This window comes from Mauremys mutica, chromosome 10 (assembly GCF_020497125.1).
Source record: "Mauremys mutica isolate MM-2020 ecotype Southern chromosome 10, ASM2049712v1, whole genome shotgun sequence".
NCBI lineage: Eukaryota > Metazoa > Chordata > Testudines > Geoemydidae > Mauremys > Mauremys mutica.
Window position 1 is genome coordinate 39,878,932 of NC_059081.1, and position 25,680 is coordinate 39,904,611.

The 25,680-nt window shown below is 39.5% G+C and overlaps 1 protein-coding gene across 1 annotated transcript in view; it reads left to right on the forward strand.

Moving 5' to 3' along the window:
* RAPGEF4 (Rap guanine nucleotide exchange factor 4) overlaps positions 1-23,242 on the forward strand; it is a 231,270-nt gene extending 208,028 nt beyond the window's left edge. The window contains exons 24-31 of the mRNA XM_045032700.1: positions 1,345-1,470; positions 1,909-2,087; positions 6,168-6,258; positions 8,494-8,544; positions 9,110-9,197; positions 9,561-9,625; positions 20,108-20,162; positions 21,950-23,242. Coding sequence (XP_044888635.1) covers positions 1,345-1,470; positions 1,909-2,087; positions 6,168-6,258; positions 8,494-8,544; positions 9,110-9,197; positions 9,561-9,625; positions 20,108-20,162; positions 21,950-22,077 — 783 coding nt within the window. The 3' untranslated portion in view covers positions 22,078-23,242. The remainder of the gene's footprint in view (positions 1-1,344; positions 1,471-1,908; positions 2,088-6,167; positions 6,259-8,493; positions 8,545-9,109; positions 9,198-9,560; positions 9,626-20,107; positions 20,163-21,949) is intronic.
* The last annotated feature ends 2,438 nt before the right edge of the window (positions 23,243-25,680 follow it).

The window sequence follows — 25,680 nt, forward strand, 5'->3', positions numbered from 1 at the left end:
TCTCCAGCATTGGAAAATATATTTAGGGCCAGCTGTGTAATGGTAACACAGAAATGTGTTGTGATAGTCTCTGAATAGGAACAAAAATCTATTTCATTTTGTGCAAAAGTCACTCTTTCCTGAAGGTAAAAATAAAAAGCTAGGCTTGTAGAGCCATAATGCCAGTAGTTTATTGCAAATTATTTTGGATCAGTTTGATGTGATTGTATCATGTTGTTTGTGACACAAGTTTATCATAGAGAACAAAAAGTAGCAACTCTAGCAGAAATAAATTTACTATATACTTATGTATTACTTAGGGGCCTGCTGGTATATTAATCCAGAGAATTCTATTTATTTTTAAATTTTTGCAGCCATAATTTCTTTTGTAAGTGTAGAATAATGTAGTAATCGTAACTTTTTTGTTTGGAAATATAGTCTGTTGAAATATGGGCCCTGATCTTGCAGCCCTGGTTCAGGTTGGACTCAGGATGGGATCTGGTCTGTTGACAGCACATTTTTCTATCATAATCTGCAACATATTAGATTATGGTCATTAAAAATTAAAGACAGCATGGAGGAATTTGTGGAGAAAATTGTAAGTGAACTACACTGCCCTCTCCTGGAACCAAAAGCAATTTAAAATGTAGGTTCACATGAAACACTGTTTAAGAAGTCCCATGATGTGTTTACAGAGTGCATGTGAAATTGGCAACAGGTATATTGTTTGGCAACTGAATAATTTTTGTATGGATGGTTTAGTGTGTTTGACCCTAAAATATACAGTAGATGACTCCAAATATGGAATCATCCCAGACTACATTTTAAATAGATTTTAGTTTAAGAATTGTGTTTTGTGCAAAACTGCAGCTCGCATCTTTTATTAGATTATATGAAAATCCATTTAAAATTAATACTTTAATAACTCAAAGGAATGTATTCTCTGAACACATAAAACTCCCAATAACACAACTGGGAGTTATACAATCACAAATGTCAGATAATGATCCGAAGACTGGAATATATGCAATGTATACTGAAAGAGAAAGTGTGAGATACACTTATTAGATTGTTACAGCTTTCTAAATTATAATAAAGGAAATAATTCACATCACTAAAATCTGTTTGTTGCAAAAACATTAGGTTTGTATGTTGTGGTTCGGATCCATGTGCATGTAGAAATGGGAACTGATAAAAGCGGCTATATTGCTACCTGTAGTTGAAAGCAGACTCCAGCTATACTATTTGAAACCCCTTCAGAAATTGGTGACATTGAAAAAAAATCAGGAGTTCTTCAGAGGACTAAGCACTGGTTGTGCAAATTAGCATTTTGAAATACTCTTGTATCATTATTCTTATTGACAGACACCCCTGCCAGAACAAGAAGGCCCATCGACTGGAACTGTGGGAACTTTTGAACTCATGAGCTCCAAAGACTTAGCATACCAGATGACAATTTATGATTGGGAGCTCTTCAACTGTGTGCATGAGGTATGAGGAATCTAAATAGTATCTTAGTATTTATTATTAAACATTTAGCTCTTCAGTGTAGATACTGATACTGTTTGCCAGATTTTCTCTGAGTTTAACTTGTAGAACCTTGAAACTATTAAATACTATTCCAGCCACAGCAAAAATATAAAGTATATAAAAGAAACATCGCCTAATAGTGCATTCTAGATTGAATTACTTTGATATGTCTCATGGAGGGTATTAAACTTTTACTACATAGTCTATATTTATGCTTTTAGTGGTTGTCTACTGAATTTGCAATGCAAGCTGAATCCTTGTCAGCTGTATCATGCACAGATTTACTGCACAGCAAGTTTCAAGCTTGAATAATTTAGAAACCTAATATTGACTTCTCACTCCTCTCAACCATCCCCAAAAAGAAACATCTGAAAACCAACTCTGTTTTTTCTCTCCTAGCTGGAGCTGATTTACCACACATTTGGAAGGCACAATTTTAAAAAGACCACAGCAAATTTGGACTTGTTTTTGAGAAGATTTAATGAAATCCAGTTCTGGGTGGTCACAGAGATTTGTCTTTGCTCCCAACTCAGCAAGCGTGTTCAGCTGTTAAAGAAATTCATTAAGATAGCAGCCCAGTGAGTATACACTAGTATATACAGACAGAGGCTGAAATACATGCCAAGTTTTTAATATATTTGTTGTTTGTAATTTTTCCAGAGAATCAAACAGAGCTGAAAAAGCCTAATTAATCTTGTCCATCCCTGTTAATGTAGGATTGTTCCCTGTTACTGTTTGTCTTCCCCTTTTCTGTTCATCTCCTCCATTTACCCTTGCTCCCGGCATTCTTAGAGCCCAGTCCTGCAACCACCTACATGAGTAATTCATTGAGTTCAGTAGGACCAATCCACTTATGTTACATGCAGGATAAAGTCATTTACATTCTTCTGTGGTAGAAGTCTCTCAAGCAGAGTGAAAGTAGAGCAGGAGAGAAGCAGGGTGAAAGTGTAGCGCGGCTCCTGTTAGCCTCACTCTGTGGTATTTTTTCAGACACCCAAAATGTTATTGTCTCTCTCTTTCCAGCTACCAAGCTTAAAGATGGATAGCAGCAGGACACATGGAGAAACAACAGTCCTTCGCAATTAAAGCTTATTATAACATTCGGTAATACTCCAGCTGAGGGATACATTTTGGGTGACTCATTACAAAAACTAAGCATTTGCACATTTTGCTGGAAAATTGCAAATTATCCTAGTTTTGCCCCCCAAAAAGTATGGCTCAGTGAAAACAGATAAGTTTGTGAGTAAAAACAGACAATTGACCCCAAAAATAGGCATTGCTGATCTCTTACTTGTTTGTTAATATCTCATCATTTAAAATAAATTTAAAATTACTTGGAACCTTCAATTTGTGCTTTTAGGGCCTGATTCCTCACCACTGAATTCAGTAGGAATGTTCTGTTGACTTCAAAGGGAGCAGGGCCACAACTAGCCTATGTAACCAGAGTGCCTAGCACTGTTCCTCTCTTCTTCCCTCCTCCCAATCCCTGCTATTGTTTGTTACACCCACCTGTTGCTTCTAAACTCTTCAAGGGAAGAACTGCGTCTTTCTAGGTATTTGCACAATGCCTTGGATGATGGACCCAGATCTTGACTGGGCCACTGGGTACTATTATAATACAAATAAGTAATTTACACTTAAAACATTAATTTATTTATTTATTTATGTATTTATTTATTTTGTATTTTATAAAACAAATCCCCCACTTTTAAAAGTGTCATGGGGGAGTGGGGGAGGAAAGGATTGCCATAAAATAAACTCTGAATTCTGCTCCAGAAATCATAATTTTTCATATCCCAAACCCATGCCCACATGCAAATCCTACACAAGCACTAGCATTACCAGTTCTGCTGCATAGAGGGCCTGATATTGCAAGGTACTGAGTTCCTTCTGGAAATTGCTGAGTGCTCTCAACGTTCACTAAAGGTAGTGGAAGTTTAAGGCACCCAACACCTATAAGATGCACTCAGCACCTCACAGGATCAGACTCATAGTAAGGTAAATAGAACATACTCCTCTCCAGTAGTCCCTAAAAACAGCCATTCCGTTATCTGGTTCTTTACAGGGAAATTGTAAACCAGAAAGCAGATTTGACATATTCTGTCCAGTAGAGGGCAGTAGGATACATACACACAAATGAATAAGGTTGATTCCTCAAATCAGTAGTGTGAAATGGGAAAATGCATAAATGCAAGTAAATGAAGATATTAAGGTAAATTTAATAAGCCTTTAAAATCAAGCATCTTCAAAATAACAGTTAAACTTCACCTGAAGAAAAAACAGGGAAAATAATCAATCATAAAGTTCCCCAGACCCATTAGATTTCCCAGTGTCACAGGGTTAACTTGTGCTGATTAGATCAGCTTGATGACCGGTTTACTTCCATGTTTCTGGTCTCACTACAATTCTAAAAATAAATGGCTAAACGTGACCTGCTCCACTGAGACCTCTGTGTCTCCTAAAGGCAGGGAGTTCTGAAGCACAAGATTTTCCTAAATAAAAACTGAGCTGGCAGATTTATTTTCAGTGGCTGCAAGAGAACTTTAAAAATTATGGGGCTCTTTCTTACCATATAAATTGTTGCCATGGTAACAGGTGCTACAGAACATACTGAAACAAATATAATGTGCTGAAGAGTTAGAACAAAAAGAGCAAAGGGAATGGGTTAAAAAAAGTTAGGCCCCGGCCTTGAAGTAATATCCCTGTCTAAATTTGCACATAAAGAGCCTTGATAAACCAGTAACTGAATGAGAGTATAATCCTTCCTGGGAGCAGAGGAAGGTGCACTAGACTCATTAGGGAGGGCACTCAGTTCAGTACAGCACTGTTACTCTTCCAGGGTAGCTGGTGGTGAAATTGTGTGGCTCTGCAGCTTTCCTGGCATACTGATATTCAGAGATAATGGCTGCTGAGCACCTTGTTTCCATACTGTGATTGAGGGGTTCCCGCTATTCCAATAGGCATGCTCTCTCTGCCCCGAAATGCACCCTTAGTAGTGCTCACGTCCCTAGGGGAAGTTGCATAACCAGATGCGGGCTCATTCTGCTGAGCCTGGTGTACTTTCAGCTCACTGTGCAATGGTTGCCCCTGCCACTTGCTGGGTTAAAGTGCGCAGCTCACAAACTCGGCGTCTCTACATACACATTATTTAAAAGAACCTCTTTATGTGTATACACAAAAGATATTCACTCACTCTTCTATGCCTCCTCTCTCTCATCTCGATACACACTAGTTCACATACAGTCATTAAAAATCTCTCTCCATATGCACACCCACAAAACATTCCCTTATTTCAGACAAAGGGTAGTTGTAAATTGCAAGTTGCAGCTTCCTTAAATAAGCCAATACTATGCTTGAACACTAGTATTTTAATAGTTATTATTTCTACAGAACCCAGATTTATGCTTGGTGTCTCCCAGAACAAGTAAAGACATGTTACCATCATCAAAGCAACATGTGAGGGAAATAATTTTGGCAGCAACATTAGAAGGTTGGAGGGTGGTAAGGTTGTTAACAAGAAGACCCGAGAGCAGAAGAGGTCACAGTAGTCAGTAGACGATTAGGTTGTGGACAAACGATTTGACCATCAGGGAAAAAAAAGAAAAAGGTGTGTTTTGAAATGTGAAGGAAAAAGCTACAGGATGTGGCTGTGGCTTGGACGTGAGGGGAAACAGAGCCAAGTTAATCCCCAAGGCTACAAACCTGGGTGACAGGATTATGGTAACAGTGTTCACTGGTATAGTATTGGGAGGAGAGAGAATTTTCAGAGGAGAGACTATGAGCTCACTCTTGGTCATGCTGAGTTTAAGGTAAAGATCAGCCATACAAGATGAGATATCTGAGAGGATGAAATATTAAAGATTGAACTTCTGTAAGTAGTGCTGAAGTAGAGAATTATATCTGAGAATCAGTTTCAATCTCTTGCTTTTATAGTTTCCTTAATATCTTGCCACCCAACCTTTGCAAAAGAAGCATAGGCCTAAAGATTTCTGCTTTGGGCAATTATAGTAACAAACATAGCAAATCATTTGCAAAGATGTGGCATATCAGATATTCTGTAACATGCAGTTATATCCTTCAGTCTCTCCTGAGCACTAATGAAGAAGCACTGAAACACAGCCATCTCTGGGCATCTGCCCCTTGAATCTGGAGTAAGACTCTTCTGGGGTGTAGACAACCTGCCAGCCCGCCAAGTTCTGCAGCAATGGGAGTGTAAACCATGCTTCTCCTACTGTTTTTAGCATTCCTTGGGCCTTAACTTAGTCTCGTGTCAAGAGATGCCCCATAGTGCACTGGTGGGAGGGAAAGGCATTAAAAGGCCATGGATTTCCATATGCCAAAGATGACATCAGATAAGAGGAAAACTGGTGGCCAGTTTTGAGGCGTGAGGGGAGAGAAGCTTCCAGGTGAATTTGATCAGTATAGATACAATTATCCTGGGTTTACCAAGCTTGTCATTATACTTTGAGTTTGAGGTTCTCACAAAACTCAGTGGGATAGGGGTCGCAAAATGATGAGTCTCAAACTCACTGGTAAGGTTTGCCAGAATGTAATCAAACTCAAACCAAAGGCTTCTATTCCACTCTCTTCAGGACCTCAGTTTTACTTCTCTCTGATTATATGCATAACATTAAAAGTCTGGACCTCTTGTATTTCAGCTGTAAGGAATACAAAAATCTTAATTCCTTTTTCGCTATTATCATGGGACTGAGTAATGTTGCTGTGAGCCGCCTTTCACTAACATGGGAGGTAAGTGATAGCTACAGTCTGGTTCCGAGACCTTTGGTTGCATTTCTGCTTTTAGTGAGCAACAACATCCATCCATGTTGTTTCTAGAATTAGGGTTGAGAGGGAGGCATGCCATTCTTCAAGACAGTAATTCAGCTCCTGAGCGGGAAGGTTACTACTGTAGGCTCAAAGCTTGGAGACATCCCACACCATTAATGAGCATTTGTGTAGCACGATACTGAGCTGCTGTGTTGTGTTTTATTTTACAAAAAAGGAGGTGAGGAGGGAGTCAAAATCATTGGGGGAAGCCAGGTGAAATTACATTTCATGGGCCAAATTCTCCTTTACTCCAGTGTAGCCCTGCTCCAAAAATTCTGAAAGATTTTTCATGAAAATTTTTAGCAAAACATATTTTCATCAAAATTTCCATTTTTATAAAAATGTTGACCTATATATGCTGGTTAAAAACAGAAAATGTTTGCACATTTTTTGGATATTTCTGTGAACATTTTTCATGAAAAATAGAAAAATGTTTGGCCAGGTTGCTGTGATATGTCAGTGATGTGTTACTGGTGTAATTGAAACCAAAATATGACCTATTGCATTTAACACGTTTCTAAAATCTGGCCTGAAAATGGGGATTCAGGTACCATCAGAAGGCAGCAGTTTACAAAAAGACCTCAACCTGAAATCTAAATGTACACCTGCAATTTGCAGCCAGAGAAGCCTATATTGATTTTTCTAAATACCAGTATAAACCTTCTCACAATTAACATTGAAGGCATGAATTTGAAGGCTAATTTCTAAATAAATGGCCCTTTATTTCTAGCTACTAAGATTGGGGGTTTAAAAGAGGGCAGGAGTTCTAGGCAGACAAGAGGTGGAATTTAATTTATTTACTGTGTACAACAAGCTGGAATTTACAACAGATATGGGGATTGAGCTGGAAGAGGGAAGAGATAATTTGTAAGTGAAAGAGGTATGATACTGTATTCAGAGAAATGTTTTCACATTCTTTTGTTCAGCAGAGACTTAGGTTATCAAAGCATAATCTAAGAGTATCTCTGCTGGTTTTTTTCAGGATATATACAGTGAACATCATTAAAAATAAATATTTAGGACCTGATTTTTACTAATGTTCATATGCAGGTATGTCAGTTGCACACACAAATCAGGTAGTTGCAGGTGCATATGGCTACTTCATTCACTAATACCTAATTTGTATGCGTATAGAAAATAGGCACACAATTGTTCATGTCCATCATTAGAAATGAGGCTGTTACTGTGGTACTCTCTTCCTATAACATGTCTGTTAAATAGAGGAAATACTTTGCTGCAGAATTGACTTTAAGGAAATATTTCTTTATTGCTTATGATGCCCGCTCAATGTTGTAATGTGATTTGATCAGAAATATATTCAAATTTGTAATGCAAATTAGAAAGCTGACATGTTTCAATTTGAAATATGAAAGTTACTGTGATCTTTGAAGCTGTCTTTTTCACATACCAGTATCCAATTCCAGTAAATTTGCTCAACATTTCTAGTATAATATGAGATAGAAAGCAACTATTTCATAATGTTCCACCATATCCTTTGTTCACTGTAGGCATAGCTGACAAAAGTTCATTTTCAGTGTCTATTGTGAACTGAAAAGTTATTAATTAACTTAAACCCAAACAAATGAACACTGACCCTTGGATGCCAGGCAAATCAAGGATTTGTGTAATAGCCGATGATACATTTGCCTTAACAATATCTCCTGGAAATGCTCAGGTGTGGTTTGACTGACTTGTGAATATTCCAAAAGTCACTTATGTGAATGATCCAGCTGAAATAATACTGCCCAAGGTATTTTTGTGAATTGCTTTGGGTCAAACAGGCTGTCATTAGGATGGGCCTGAATTGGAACACTGAATTAAACTTTCATTTGCACTTTGGATCCAGATCTGAATGCGAATTACTTGGCTGCAGCATGTCACTGTAATGGGCCAATTCAACATCTGAATCGGAACATCTCAAACTGGGTAACTTCAGGATTGGATCCAAATCAGGATCCAGGTTTTGTAGCTCAGTCCCATCTCTATTTATAATCTGGTTGCTAGGAGACGTGCTGTATTTTACATTTCCACATCGTTCCAAAAGGAACAGTTTTTCCTGCTTTATGGATGTTTACAAGAAACATATACAGTTAAATGATTATACTGAATGCAGATTGAATTTAACACAGTTTTCTGTTGTTTTTGTTTTATTAACAGAAACTTCCAAGCAAGTTCAAGAAGATCTATGCAGAGTTTGAAAGCTTGATGGTAAATGGCAATAGATCCTTTATTCTGTGCACAATCTGTCCTAATTCAGTTTCTGAGTAACTGATTTGAATTCCTCGATTCAGAACATTTTATATGTCCTTGTTTGAATTTAAGAAGTTTATGATCCCATTTTAGTGCTGCTAAAATAAGCATGTATGACTAATAAATTATACTCTTAGGAACTTACTCTGACAGAATTTATGTACCACTTAAGATCAATCTGGGAAACTCCAAAAAGCTTTATAACATGTTTTCCCATTGTACATATGGGAAATTATATTTTCTAACATGGATTTTTTTTTATTCTGGTGTCTGCAGATCCATTAGAGGGAGGAAAAATGTGATGTTTCTATTCAAATAAGCTCTTTTGTAATCACACATATTTTGTCATTTGATAGGAAAACTGTTAAATTTAATAAAAGCTGTCCTTGTTTTGAAGCTGCACTTTTTAAAGCTGCAAGACAAAGTAATTACATTTAATAAACACCATGGCTTTTAAATGAAGCTATACAGTGTCTGCTTTTTGATCTGTGCTAATAATTGTCTGATCTCTTCTTTTTTTAAGGATCCATCAAGAAACCATAGGGCCTACAGGCTTACTGTAGCTAAACTGGACCCTCCTATAATTCCCTTCACGCCCTTACTTATAAAAGGTAATCTAGAAAATCTACCAGCCTAATTCATGTGAAAGTTAGTTGTCAGATATTTGAAGAGTGAAAGGCAATAAGAGAAAGTAAAATTCAATCTCAGTGGAAGGTGGAATCCTCTTTTCCATTCAAAAAAAAATCATGACATGGAGATAGGTGAAGGAGTTTTCAGTAAATCTGAATGTCAGACTCCAATTGCACTAGCCTCAGTGAGAAATCTTTCCAAGTTTCACTCTAATGAAAGGCGCTTGCTTTTTAACAATTAAATGGTATGATTGTGGTAAGTGAAAAGATAGAGATAAAGTGCTGTGCTGTTTTGTATGTCATGATTCAATTATCTATAAGTCTATTGCATTTATTTCTATGCAGACATGACGTTTACTCATGAGGGGAACAAGACATTCATTGACAATCTAGTAAACTTTGAAAAAATGGTACGTACCGTATGTTCTCAGCTATGGTTGTATGTTGAGATTTACAGTGGTGCAAAAGAGAATTGATGGTTTTATATAAGAGATTTCTATGTACAAAATAGGCACACAAACTTCATTTTCTTCTGAAACTGAGTTGCATTGTTGAAACTTTGAGGGCAAATTTCCAGGCGTGGTAGCTCTCCTTCCTGTTGGAAAGTCAGGGTTATGTTCCAGTGTAATTTCTGTATTAACAATTGCAAACAAGTTCTGTTTACCTAGAACAGAAGTGGCAACAACTGCACGCAGGCAATTTCCTTTTGCAGAAATCTCAACTAAGAGACATCTTCCTGCTACTGAGAAGTGGGGGGTTTGCTATTGTCCGTATTGGTTACTCAAAGTATGTCTTCACTTGAGAGTTAACTCAGATGATCAAGCCTAGCCCCAGTGTAAGACACCACAGTGCAAGGCCCTACCCAAGTTACTGTGTCCTCCTCCTTGCTGCAGTCAGCCATGTGTGCTGCTAGGACTACTGGGAGCATATTCCATGGTTCTTTGTGCTGCAATAAGCTGAGCCACTCTGATTCTTTCCCAGTGAATTGTGGGAGAACTTGTCTGCCTTTCAAGCACTTGGGGGAATTGTTGGGAAGGCCTATCAGCATTTGAGTGATTAGCCTGTGTGCTCACTGCAATGTGGGCAGATTATCAATACATCACTCAGATTTTAGCCTACAGCCCCAGACAAGCCAACTAGCCTGGTTTAAAATCACCACCACATTCAGGTGAGAGGGTCTTTTTGGGGTGGAGAAGGCTTAGGGGCAATGCCCAGGTAGCAGCCTGAGTTAGTTCTACAGTGAAGGCATACCCTAACTGCACATAAGCACTCTCTGTTCCCTTCTCCTGCCTCAGCCCCGAGCTTTCTTCCTGGGAAAGAACTGTTTGACCAGGACTTCATGATTTAAGTAGGTGGGCATAAGTGCTAGCTCCTTTCTGAAGTTGTTGTGCAATACACAGGAACCTCAGATGTGTTTGCCTGGAGTTGGCTTCTGGTCAGTCCCCAGTCTGACAAAAGGAAGTGCTTAATCCCTTTAGTGATAATCTGGGTGTGGTTACTGAATGGTATCTCTAGGTCCAGGCCATCCAATTAATTCTTGCTATGCAAGGTTTCATATTGAATGCTTATGTATTGATGACTCATAATGTGCATAACATTAACACCTGCTGTGACAATATATATTTGTGGTGTTAATTATTGTAACAGTGAATCAGGATAGCATTCAGATTTTGTGTGTGTATGTGTGTACATTGGCTGCCTATTGCTATAATATACAGTTGTCGATTCCAAATGGACGACTGACTTCATACCATTGTTTGTCTCAAGACTTATAGAGTCTGCCAGCCATAAGAAGGAATTTTTCAAATGTGTAGCTCCACAACCTGGTTTTATTATTAGTAGCAGAAGATTTTAGAGGTAGTTTTATACAGTGTTATCCCTTTTGACCCAAGCAGTTATCCAATATTTAGGGTCTTGTGGATTGTTTCCAATAGGAGGGGAAAGAGATGATGAAGTCACATATTTCTTTAATGTAGTTCTGTTCCACTGAACACAGTAAGAATCAAACAGGAAACAGTTTGTGTGCTCACAGTTCCAAGCCTCTTCTTCAGCCCACACTGTACCCAAAAGCGCTCTCTCTTGGGGTATGTCTACACTACAGCTGGGAGCGTGCTTCCCAGTGCAGGTAGCCAGACACATGCTTGAGCTAATGTGCTAAGAGTAGCAGTGTTGTCGGGGGTAGCAGGGTGGCAGCTTGGGCTAGCTGCCCACATACATACCTCAGGGGACTGGCCCCAGTGGGTTTGTACTCAGGCAGCTAGCCCTGGCTGCACTGCTGCTTTTAGGGCACTCACTCAAGCAGAGCTAGTGTGTGTGTCTATGTACTTGTGCCGGGAAGCACGCTGCCATCTGCAGTTTAGACATACACTCAGGGTCATGTTACAAGCACTTCTCCGGATGTCTCTGGGGCTTCCTTGCTGCTTTTTCTGTCTGCTTCTGTAGTGTTTCTGATGCTTCTTTCCACACACACAGCTCTCTCAAGCAATATACAGCCTCCAGTCAAAGCTCTTCCACATAGCTCAGTTCACTGGCCTGGCATGTAGCCTATGTTTCGGCCTCCTGAGTACAATCCCGTGGGAGACCCCAAGTACGTACTCTGGCAGTTAGCCCCTCCCACCGCTCACATGGCTGCAGTTACTCATTTTTAGCATGCTAGCTCGATCTGAGTTAGTGTGGGAATGTCTACTTAGGCTGGAAATTAGTGTGGACGTACTGTAAGAAAATGAAAGTAGTAAGATTTTGAGGGGGAAAGAAGGACAGATTAGGAAGGTAGGGAGAAAGCATGGGGAAGAGAGAACATATGAAGAAAGACAAGAAGAGGACACAGAGAGAGAAGGAGACAAGAATTTGGGAAAGGAAGGAGAAAGATTTTTAATAGATGAGAGAGAGCGGGTTAATGCAAAGCTATAAAAGGCACCTGATGAACAGGGAATATCCACAGTAGAAAAAAAGGTGATTTTTTTTTCTTTTTTTAGCATGTGCTAGCTAACCCTGTAAAATCCTAGTGTGGACAGGCAGTCTGTAGTTTTTACGTGTGTTATCAGGTCAAGATAAATAAATGGGGAGGGAGACTATTGTTTATCTCAGTCTTTTAACTCATGTTACAACTACAACTGCCTGGTCACATGTTAGTTACCATGTCTTAGCTAACACAGTCTAAAAAATACTTTTTTTCCTAGTGAAGACAAGGCCATGCAGTCACATATTACTGGCTAAATTCTGCTGTCATTTACACTGGTATAAATTCTGAGCAACACCATTGTCAATATTCTGCTACTTTCATGTAGTTTTAGATAGAAACCAGAAAATAGGCAGTGGGAGATTTTCTCCAGGAGCCATATCTAGCGATTTGTTATTTCTAGCTATATAGTTAACTCTAGTTGCTTCTGATGGTTAGGAATTATTGATCTGTCCTGAATTTCTTCATCCTTTGGAAAACAGTTTCTTTTGATCTATCCTGATTATGAGATTTTAACTTTTGTTCTGCTTACAAATAAAAATCTCTTGATGATCCCTACTGAAATCCTTGTTTAATTCCAAAAAGGAGTGTTCCTCTGCTTCTGGCGTAACTACAGCGTTATGTCTGAATTCTCACCAAAGAGTTTCAGTCCCAACAGCTGATAGGTTGCCAACAACTGTCTGCTTGTAATTTGCCACCCAGACTGGAAATAGCATAATAAATGACATCCTTCCAACCAACACAGCTTTCTTATTCACTCTCATCTCTGTTTAATGTTTCAGCTGTATTTTTAAAAAGACTGACACTTTTTCAGACTTGTGAGACCTCTTCCATACATTATTTTCTCACAAGTCTAAAGTACTAAATGACAGTCTGTGTGCCCTTGTAATACCGTTATGGGAAGCTGGGAGGGGGCAGCAGATAGCAGGAGTTGGCCCCTGGGTTTATGGGGGCATGATCAATATTTTTGTCAGTAATTAGATGTTTGAATTATTAGCATACCAGTAGCATTACTAGTGCCTTATAGGCTTTGTCTTCACTGCCAAAAAGTTCTATTTTTGCAGTAACTACAGTACCATGTGTTTGCTATCTTGCTGAAAATCCTAGTGGAAAAAAAGTGCAGTGTAGCTAGGCGAGGTCAATACCCTCTACCCAGATTTGATCTCACCTAACTACATTGCAGTAAAAGCTGTGCCTTATCTCCACTAGGATTTTTACATAACATGCATTAGCTATCGTACTGTAAAAACGCACCTTTTTGGCTGTGAAGACAAAGCCATAATTAGCAGGGGGAACTAGCTTGCGAAGTTGTAGAAGTTCTGCTGTTGCAAGGTTGAGAACATACCATTTGGGAGCTGCAGAAAGGTAAAGCAGTAGTGAAGAGGACTGTAGTAGACCACAAACGCAACAATTAGGCACCTCACACACGTTTATCTCTCAACTTCAGAAACAAGCCTCTACCCTTTGAGGCAAAGGAGAAGTCCCATAGCTGTTAGTAGTAGTAGTAGTTCCTGTTTACTCCCTGTGGGATAGCCACTAGAGGGCAACATGCAACCTACAAAGCCAGTACATGACAATATATTACATACAAGTTGAACTGCTTTTGTACCTGTCAATTTTTAAACAATTTCACAGGTTTTTGTAAATAGATGGGATATTTTAGGCAAGCCCTTTTCTAGAACAGTTGTTCTGTGGATGGCTCCAGGGGCTGGCTCTCCAAGTGGAGATGCTATATTCCATACCACATTTGTGTCCCCAAATAAATTCAAACATGGTCTTTATCTTTTCCCTCGCGGTTCATTTGAAAGCCATTATTTACCACCCTTTCCTCCCATTCCCTCTATAACCTGAGTGTATGTGGCTGTCATTGCAGCATCATGCCTTCATAAGGGAAGGCAGGGGATGCACTTCCTTTGGAGCTTATGTCAACACTATTCCTTAAATCATCAGGCAGTGTGATCAGAGATCAATTTACCTGGCAGCCTCTGCACACTCTGCTTACCAGTAGTGGCACGTGCAGAGGGAATAGAAGTTGCAAGGTGGCTCTGAAACCTAGGGCCCATCTTCCTTCGGCACCACAAGACAGTACCATCAAGCTACAAAGCTGGTCACTGGTTCTTCTTTTATTGAGTCTCTTCATCCTTGAGGTGTGAAATGAGGATTAGAGAATTTGTGCATATTGGTTTTCAGGTTTCGTGGTTATGAACAAAAGGGATTTCACATTCTGATCCTTATGCAAAAAAAGGGTAAACATTCTTTCATTTTTTGAACATAAAGATTATGCAGAAAGTGTGTGACTAAAGTCCCTGGTAGTTTTCTATGGCATATATGAATATTTATAACACTTAGAAGCCTAGGCTAGGAATGGATTAGCAGATAAAGTGCTGGCCTGCTGCCACTCTTCTAGGCAGCATAAAACTTGAAACGATATTGTTGTGTATATACAGCATGCTGATAGTAGCAGTTGCTATTGTGTTACATGGTTGGTTCTATTTCAGATGGCTCCATATTTAGGTTTATATGGCTTTTCAGTAATGGCCTTTCTTAGCATAGTGAGTAAACACAAGCTAATTTTTGGAGATATTAACCTGAGGCAATCCAAAGATGAAGAAAAGTTTAAGGTGCTAACAATTGAACTTCTGTGTTAATGTTTGCTCAGTAATACAACCCTTCATCTACACATAGTAAAACTCTGCTATTAATGGATCAAAAGAAGAGAATCCACCACATTTGCAAGGCACTGGTAAAATAAATCTGTTTTTTCTTTATGCGTCAGTGATATGTCCAACTCACACCTTTCGTGTCAATACTTGTAAAGTGTACAGGACATACAAAGAGCCATGTGAATGGGGCTTTTTGTAGGATGTATGGTGTGCTTCTGGGGTCATCTCATTGGGTTGAAGCAACATATTCTGCTGCGTTAACTCCCAGTTCCAAAAGCCTTGCTGTTGCATCACTACCTGCATCCTTCTGAATGAAAAGGATTGGATGAGACTATCTTTAGAGCCATGCAACACCGCTCCTTAAAATGGAATCCTTCAGACAGTTCAGTGAGAGAAGATACTTCTATCCCAACAAGAGGCTAAATGCACAACTTCCATTTTCCTAATTTTGGATAGTCCATAAAGGGAGAAGCTTAGAGTTAGAACTTTTGGAAGCTCATACTCCTGATTTCTTTCATCTTTCTGAACTGCACACAACAGACTTGTCCTGATCCCAAATGTTACTCCAATATACAGAACATCCCCAAAATAAAGAAAATACATGGGGTGAAAAAGTTTCAGTGATGCTTGTCTGTTACCACAAGGTAAGATTCTCAACCATAAAATTCGATCCAAAACTAATCAAACTTTGGAGAAGTTTGAATATAGCTCTAGAGCTAAACTTCATGGCTCAGTTCAAATGTTTTGTGAACTGAGGCCTAAGACACTGAAGATTTATAAGTATAGAAAGATAAGGCTGCATCTTTCAAACAAACCTGCAATATACAGGTCAAGCAACTAACCATCGTCTTGAAAGACAGAACTTTCAGAAGTGCCTCCCCTAAAAGAAGTAATTCTGGAAGCTGCATCAAGGCATTAGTCAGCCAGCCTTGTTCAATGCTATGATACCTCTCCTGGAAGTACTTATTTTAAGGGAGTATTTCCTGATAGAGTATGATCAAAATAGCAACACCATTAGTAAATGTGTTGGCCAAAACTACATGGCTTCCACAGAAGTATGTAACATATCTGTTTTCAGAGCATACTCAAGCGTAGGTTAGACTTCCAGGCTTGATCCTACAAGGTGCTGTGCACTCTGAGTTGATCCAGCACAAGTCTTAGGGTACGTCTACACTACGGGATTATTCCGAATTTACATAAACCGGTTTAACAAAACAGATTGTATAAAATCGAGTGTGCGCGGCCACACTAAACACATTAAATCGGTGGTGTGCGTCCACGGTCCGAGGCTAGCGTCGATTTCTGGAGCATTGCACTGTGGGTAGCTATTCCGTAGCTATCCCATAGTTCCCGCAGCCTCCCCCGCCCCTTGGAATTTCCGGGTTGAGATCCCAGTGCCTGATGCGGCAAAATCATTGTCGCGGGTGGTTCTGGGTAAATGTCGTCAGTCACTCCTTCCGCTGGGAAACCAACGGCAGACAAGCATTTCGTGCCTTTTTTCCCTGGATTGCCCTGGCAGATGCCATAGCATGGCAATCATGGAGCCTGTTTAGCCTTTTGTGACTGTCACCGTATGTGTACTAGATGCCGCTCACAGAGGCGATTCAGCAGCGCTACACAGCAGCATGCTTTTGCTTTTGCATGATAGCAGAGATGGTTACCAGCCATATTGTACCATCTACCATGCCATAAATTGGTAATAAGATGATTGTGGCTACCAGTCCTTTTGCACTGCACCATCTGTTGCTGTCATAAGTGCCCCTGGCTGCTCTTAGCCAGGGGCGCAAAAGCCAAAATTGGGAATGACTCCCTGAGTCAATCCCTCCTTTTTGGTATCTAAAAATAGAATCAGTCCTGCCTAGAATATGGGCAAGTATACTAGAGAACCACTGTATCATAGAACCAGAGAGCACAGCTGCTCTGTGTCAGATCCTGCAGAAATTATGAGCTGTATGCTATTCACAGGGGGTGCTCCTGCAACAACCCCACCTGTTGATTCCGTTCTTCCCTCAGCCTTCCTGGGCTACCGTAGCATTGTCCCCCCACTTGTGTGATGAAGTAATAAAGAATGCAGGAATAAGACACAGTGAGTTGTTAGTGAGATATGAGTGGAAGGCAGCCTCCAGCTGCTATGATAGTCCAGACAGGACAGTAAGGAGTGTGTAGGAGAGGAGCCCAGCATCCCTCTGCTAGTCCAGGGGCAATTGAATCTTTTCTTTACACATGAAGGGTGGGGGCTGATGGAGCTCAGCCCCCTGTTGCTATGATGACGATGGTTATCAGCCATACTGTACCATCTACCAGGAAAAATTAGGGCCAGGCGCCCTTGATCGACCTGACGGATGCTAGTCAGCATGGTTACCAGTCCTTTTGCACTGCCCCATGTGCCAATAGGCTGATGATGAGGACGGATACCAGCCATATTGCACCATCAGCCATCCATAGCGTGGGGGAGCAAGGATGTTGGTGTTGAGTGCTGCACCATCGCGTCTATCTGCAGCATTCAGTAAAGATAGGGTGACATGTAAAAGAGTCAAGAGAGGATTGTTTTCCCTTTCACTTCTGGGGGTGGGTGGGGGGTGCGTAAATTGCCTAGCTATGCCCTGACCCACCGCGGACACTGTTTTTGATCCTAGAAGCATTTGGAGCTCAGGCAAGAATGCAAATGCTTTTCAGAGACTGCAGGAACTGTGGGATAGCTTGAGTCCTCCAGTCCATGAGCGTCCATTTGATTCTTTGGGTTTCTGTTACGCTTGTCACGCAGCAGTGCGCTGAGTCCCTGCTATGGCATCTGTCTGGAGATTTTTTAAAAATGATTTTGAATTTCGTCTTCTGTAACGGAGCGCTGATAGAACAGATTTGCCTGCCCTTACAGCGATCACGTCCGCATCGTCCATGCGGGAGCTCTTTCTTTATTTTGATTTTTAACTGCATCACCACACGTGCTGATCGGAGCTCCACGCTGGGCAAACAGGAAATATTCAAAAGTTTGCGGGGCTTTTCCTGTCTACCTGGCCACTGCATCCGAGTTCAGATTGCTGTCCAGAGCAGTCAGTGGTGCACTGTGGGATACCGCCCGGAGGCCAATACCGGCGATCTGCGGCCACACTAACCCCAATCCGATATGGTAATACCGATATTAGCGCTACTCCTCTCGTTAGGGAGGAGTACAGAAACCGGTTTAAAGAGCCCTTTATACCAATATAAAGGGCCTCTTAGTGTGGACGGGTGTGGCGTTAAATCGGTTTTACGCTCCTAAAACCGGTTTAAACGCCTAGTGTAGACCAGGCTTTAGATATGTCTTTATCGTTAGGTATCTGAGTAGCCCTAGTGAAGTCAGTTGGATTACTCATGTGCTTAATGTCAAGCACATGCAAGAGAATCTGCAGGATTCGAGCCTTAGATTGTAAACTCCTAAAGGAGAACACCATCCACACCTGTAGTACTAGACAAGTAATAATAATGATTTGGAGAAGTGTAAAAAGAACTAAGGTAATGTAGCGTTAAAATTACTTTTACTTGAGGGCCCTTTATCTTTTAATTGTGTATCTGTTTATCTAGAGAGTATAAAAATAATCCTTGGTCCATATGCCCCAAAACATTGGCAAAGTTGTGATGTACACTCAGGCACCTCTTGGGCACTATCACAGGCTAGTTACATATTGTGTAGGTATTAGATTTCTCGTGCTGATCAACAATCATGCCAGTCATGGTCTGATTTACATGCTGCATTAAAATGTCTGAGATTACTCCATTCATGTGTATGAAAAATGTCAGTTACAAGCCTGTTCTGGAGTAGTGCTTACTATTTTCCTCTGAGCTGTTGGGTTAAGACCTATTTTATTTTCACATAAAAGCCTAATCTGTGGATTTTTTTTGCGAGGCATCTAAATTTAACCAGACAATTCTCTCACTACTCACTAGTTGGAAATAGGCTATTCCACTGTATGGGTTTAGAATTTTCTTGATCATCTTAATTTCCAGTGTGTGTAAAACAGCCTGTTGAGAATATGCTGTGAAAGTATGTTAACATATAACTATTAGAATATGGTTTAACATGTTAAATGTGTTGGAACACGTGAACAAACTTCAGATTCCTTGTAGCAATAGCAGTTTTGCCATTTGAAACTTTTTTCCTACTTCTTTTTCTTAATTTAAATAAGTAAATTAAACCACAAGCTTTCATGCCTAAATCAAACTCCCCAACTATGGAAATTCATATTTACTCCTGAAGTTGTAATTTAACTGATACTTTGCTCAGCCAGGAGAACATTATTTATCAGGTGACAATTGAGCCAGTGAGCTAAGTTTGGGGTTGTAGAATTAGATTTCAGCTTCCTTACTTTTTGTTTAATGAGCAGCAGTTCTACTCTGAAACATTACTGTAAAATGGCACTTCTTCCTTATCAGATCTACCCCCCATGTTTATTGAGTCATTGTGGCTTACTTTAGGGACTGCAATAATTTGTTGCTACATTTCACTCTTGTTTCCACTGCAAAGCAAGCACATCTAGGAGGGACAGAGTTGGACTCTGTTCCTTCCTGTGAATTATCACCAAAGTCTCAACTCTAGCTGTAGAAAAAGAAAAGAATCCAAGTTGAATTTGCAGGACTGGTAGTTAGAAAAATCATGGGTGAAATTGTGGTGCCACTGAAGTCAATGGCAAAACTCCTCTTGACTTCAGTAGGGCCAGGTTTCCACCAATCAGCTTTTTAATTATAAACTGAGCACATTTCATCAGGAAATCAATAAACATGGATCCCCAGGATGCCATTTTTACAGCCACTTTTCAAAGTGGAGCTGCATTTTAACTTAAATCCGTAATAAAATTTGAAATATCTTAAAGTGCTCAGTAATTTAATGAAATGTGTTCTAGAATGTCCTTGCTGTTAGGAACTAGTGACCTTAAAATTTGATGTGAGTATTCATGTGCAGAGGGTTTGGGATAACCCTTTTGTTTCGTGTGAAGATGGGAGCAAGGTTAAATATTAAAGGAACTGATTCTCACTTATATTAAGGCCCCCTTACACCACTTGGGAAATGGAAGTCACATTTATGCCTACTTTGAGGCCCATGTAAATGAGAATCAGACCCAAAATGTCAGGGCAAAGTTAAAATTCTGAATCTTTAACATCATATGAATATGTTTTAATTGACTTTGTCAGTATCTTCAGACCTGTGCTTAGTTCAAATGATGATGAAATACAATGTTTGTTTTCTGTTTGCACCTTCCACCAAGAAGGACACTTAAAATACATTTTCTTTTCAGCGTATGATCGCCAACACTGTAAGGACAGTGAAATTTTGCCGAAGCCAATCTTTCAGTAAGTGTATTGCAATATGTGCATTGTCAGAATTATCATTGGCAATGGGAATGTTAAAAATTAGTTTGTTGTGGATGATAGAGACATACTGGATAATGCATTTTGAGGCTATTGTTTCAATAGTTTCACCATACTTTGTGGACATGCACAATGACAGAGGTCTGATCAACCAGACTGGATAATTTCAGCCTCATTCTGCTAAAGAGCATCACTCAGTCTCTGATTTTCTTTTTAACACAGCAGCCTCTTATCCTTCTTCACAGAAAGCAGAATAAAAGAAACACTTACAATGGGATAGATTTTTTTCCATCCTAGCTCCAGAATCTCATGTTGACTAAACTTTTTCTTTGTTCCAGCCAGCATCTCGGTTGGACATCTCTCTTTTTTAATTTTGGGACATATCTCTGGGACATCTCTTTTTTAATTTTGACTTATTAGGCACTCTGAGACCTTCAGATATAAATTATTTAGAAATTAAAATATACTCTCATTATCTTCTAAATGTAAACACGCACACATATCTTCAGTTAAAGTCCATGGACATATGCACATACATTGAGAATAAAGTAAACCCTTTAGTTTGCACCCCGTGTAGATTCTGCATCATCTTCTTTTCTAAAAGAAGAGTAAACGTTTGTAAAGCACCTAGTGCATATTGCTGTGAAGCAGCAGTTGCTCAGCTCTGAAGTCACCAGTCTATGGAACAATATATAGCAATACTTTAATAAATATTGCAGGAATGCATACAGTGCAATTATATTATATTGTATAGCTAGAGTAAAAAAGTGATTAAATTAAACACAAAAGACCTGATTCTCCCCGGCTACCCCCTTGTGTGGTCATTTAGGGAATATCTAGATAAATTGCTTTTAAAAATCAAGTTAACTAACTTGATTTAAATAGCCCTTATACCTCATGTAGACACAGTTTAATGCCTTTACAATTGTGTTAGCTGATCAGGTTGTAGCTTAGGCTCCGCCTATGGGTTTGTCTACACTGCAAGTGAAGGTGTGATGGTAGTGTGGGTAGGGGTACCCATGCTAACTTTAATCTAGCTACCATGAGTAACAATAGCAACGTAGATGCAGATAAGCAGTTAGTGGGATTTTCAAAAGCATGTGAGCACCTAACTCCTGCTGAAACCAATCAGTTAGGTGGTAGTCACTTTTGAAAATCCCACTAGGTGCCTATCTCCATCTTCAGGAGCTAAAATATCTTGACAAATCTGGCCCAGGGAGATTTTAGATTGTAAGCCAGTGACTGTCACTTATAATGTGTTTTTACAACACCTAACATAATGGTTCTGAAGCTGCTCGGCCACTAAACACCACCCCCTTGCAAATGTTAAATAATAATGAATTAAGGATTACATTGGTTCATAAAGGAGACCTAAAGCAATTTTACAGTTTTGGGCCAGTGTGAGTTCTCCTAGGTCAACAATAGATATTACTAAACTGTTAAACTGTGTAATTATTACTATTGACTATTAAGCTAGGTATAAAACTTCACCCAAGGGCCATCAATTTGAGAGAATGTAGCCAAGGACACCAGGAAGCAGAGTTATTCTATGGGGAAAATAATACAAGATAATAAAAATATAAAATACACTGGGGAGAGTGAATTCAAATGGAGGAGAATAGTGGAAGACAGATTTCTAAACATTTTATTTTTGCTGCACCAATATCGGGTGTTTACTTATAGTAGATTTCTGAAAAGAGGAGTATATATTCTACTCAGGCTTTTGTTTGACCAAGTGTACCAATCCTACATCATTTCTGTTTCTTCAGATCCTGACGCAGCTCTAACTAATAAGAACCATCAGGATGTACGGAGCTACGTACGACAATTAAATGTGATTGACAACCAGAGAACTTTATCACAGATGTCTCACCGACTAGAACCACGTCGAGCATAAACATTGAAAGTGACTACAAGAAATGATTTTTTTCCAGTCAAGGTCCTCTATTAAAAGTCCACTTATTCTGCTACTGCATTGCCACTACAAAAATAAGCAAAAACATATTCTAAAATCCTAGGTAACACACAATGTACCAGCCCTCAGAGAAGTTTGACTAATGAAGAGTTTATACATTGTAACTGTGAGGGTGCACATGTTGTGTACTGTTAATTCATTTTAAGGTGAGGCAAAATTCCTGTAAATGGTGAAAATAAAAACAAGAGCTAAAAATTGCCAGAATAGCCAGTGAAATGTGCACCAAAACTCCTAATAGTTCTAAGGAATGTAGCAATGTTTCTTCTCTCTAATTAAAAATACAATATTTTAAGATTTATTATCCAGTTTCGGGCCAAAATCTGCCATTAGTTCTGCATCTTCGGTTCACATTAACTTCAATGGGAGATGTATGTAAGAAACCAGTGGCAGAATTTGGGCCCAAGCTAGGTCCAATGGTATATTTCCAGAGTTTGGTATTCAGGGAGCTATTGAAAAAAATGTTTACTTATTAAACACTACATGTATTAAGAATAATTTCCCATCTTAATCACATTTGCATACAACTGTAAAGCACTCTGGCCATTTAAGTTACCCTGGCTGGACTGAACTGCCATGTTTTGAATGATAAATAGGTTAATATTTGTAATTTTACTTCTTTTGAGGTTTTCTTAAACTACCAACCAGGATTTTAGAAAATTTCAATTTGAAGCAATGAGCTTCATAAAATCAGTAGCATAAAGGTAGCAAGAGACTGGTTCCAAAAGAGCACAAAATGCACAAAGACAATATTTTCCTGGACATTATAACCTTAAATATCAGCTACAATTAGTTGTGGATTATTAAAACATACTTTCTGGGCTTAAACATTTACAAATATTTCAATTTTTAGCGATTGTTTTGCACTTTCAAATAGACTGTAAATAGAAAAGTTAATTCATCATGTTCTAGAGTATTTATTTGTTTATGTCATAGCTATTGTGCCAAAATAATTGCTTTTTATTTATTTTATTTAGCATGTAATTGAAGTACAGTTTTTCTGTCCTTATACTTGGTCTGCACTTTATGTGTAGGAATTGTGTAATGTATGTTTTCTGTAAATAACATGCAGTATCTTAATTAAATGTAATTGCTTAAAAAGATTTGTTCACTGTCTTTAACATCTGTTGTGTGTACTCCAATCTTCATTCCTGCATAAAAACAGATGTTGTTAGCAGGCTGGTGGAGTGAACTTCAACTGAACTTTGCTAGGTGTTGAACTGCAATGGGGTCCTCCCATTTCTACACACAATGGTCAATTCTGTCCTCATTTAAACCTATTCAGCCCCATCACCATCTTTGGGAGTTGAACAGCTTGAAAAGAGGCTTGTTTAGCTAATTTTTTGGGGGTTCCAGAGAAAACTCCTCTGAATCAGCGTGAGGCTAGAAACCTTATAAATTTCAAGTATTTAGAAATAATCAAGAAATAAACAATATCCCCGATATTGTCACGGCAAACCTGGTGGCGGAACTTTGTGACTTTGTCCTCACGCATAGCTATTTCACATTTGAGGACAATATATACCTTCAAGTCAGCAGCACTGCTATGGGTGCTACAGTATGTCAACATTTTTATGGCTGATTTAGAACAACGCTTCCTCAGCTCTCGTCCCCTAACGCCCCTACTCTACTTGCGCTACATTGATGACATCTTCATCATCTGGACCCATGGAAAAGAAGCCCTTGAGGAATTCCACCATGATTTCAACAATTTCCATCCCACCATCAACCTCAGCCTGGACCAGTCCACACAAGAGATCCACTTCCTGGACACTACAGTGCTAATAAACGATGATCACATAAACACCACCCTATATTAGAAACCTACTGACCGCTATACTTACCTATATGCCTCCAACTTTCATCCAGACCACATCACACGATCCATTGTCTACAGCCAAGCTCTAAGATACAACCGCATTTGCTCCAGTCCCTCAGACAGAGACAAACACCTACAAGATCTCTATCAAGCATTTTTAAAACTATAGTACCCACCTGCTGAAGTGAAGAAACAAATCGACAGAGCCAGAAGAGTACCCTGAAGTCACCTGCTACAGGACAGGACCAACAAAGAAAGTAATAGAACGCCACTAGCCGTCATCTTCAGCCCCCAACTAAAACCTCTCCAGCACATCATCAAGGATCTACAACATATCCTGAAGGATGATCCCTCACTCTCACAGATCTTGGGAAACAGGCCAGCCCTCACTTACAGACAGCCCCCCAACCTGAAGCAAATACTCACCAGCAACCACACACCCCACAACAAAAACACTAACCCAGGAACCTATCCTTGCAACAAAGCCCCTTGCTAACTCTGTCCACATATCTATTCAAGGGACACCATCATAGGACCTAATCACATCAGCCACACCATCAGAGGCTCGTTCACCTGCACATCTACCAATGTGATATATGACATCATGTGCCAGCAGTGCCCCTCTGCCATGTACATTGGCCAAACCAGACAGTCTCTACGCAAAAGAATAAATGGACACAAATCAGACGTCAAGAATTATAACGTTCAAAAACCTGTCAGAGAACACTTCAACCTCCCTGGACCCTCAGTAACAGACCTAAAAGTTGCAATTCTTCAACAAAAAAACTTCAAAAACAGACTCCAACGAGAAACTGCAGAACTGGATTTAATTTGCAAACTGGACACCATTAAATTAGGCTTGAATAAAGCCTGGGAGTGGATGTGTCATTACACAAACTAAAAATTATTTCCCCATGCTAATTTTTCCCCTACTGTTACTCACACCTTCTTGTCAACTGTTTGAAATGGGCCATCCTGATTATCACTACAAAAGTTTTTTCTCCTGCTAATAGCCCACCTTAATTGATTAGTCTCATTACAGTTGGTATGGCAACCTCCATTTTTTCATGTTCTCTGTGTATATATATATCTTCCTACTGTATTTTCCACTGCATGCATCTGATGAAGTGAGTTTTAGCCCACGAAAGCTTATGCCCAAATAAATTTGTTAGTCTCTAAGGTGCCACAAGTACTCCTCTTTCTTTTTTCAAGATACTAGATTTTTGTATTATAGAAAGAGGAAAATTATTAAAATATCCCAAGCCAAATCCTTGCAATGTAAATGTAAAAAGAGCATGTTCTTAACTTGAGTGAGTTAATTCTTTAACTTGACCTGCTAGCTCATGTGAAAACTACAAACTGCCTTATCTTCATTAGGAGTTTGCATTGAGTTAACTAATTCAAGTTAGAACATGCTTTTTCCCCTCAGTGAAGACAAGGCCAGGGAGGCAACCAAGTGAGTGACAACAACTTCTCCATCTGCTCTTGATTCCCACCCTGCATGAAGTTTACATTCTGTAGGTCCTCTGCAGTCAGAGCAACAGGCTAGGTCGTGCTGGGAGTGGGGAATGTGTTTTACCATGTGCCCATGTGATTGTCTGTGCACTTTCTCTCACTGGGATAATTTATGGTAGCATGAATAATCCATGGAGGCAGCTGCACAACTGCTGGGCTGTGCAGGCATTAGTGGATGACCAAAGAAGGGTGCA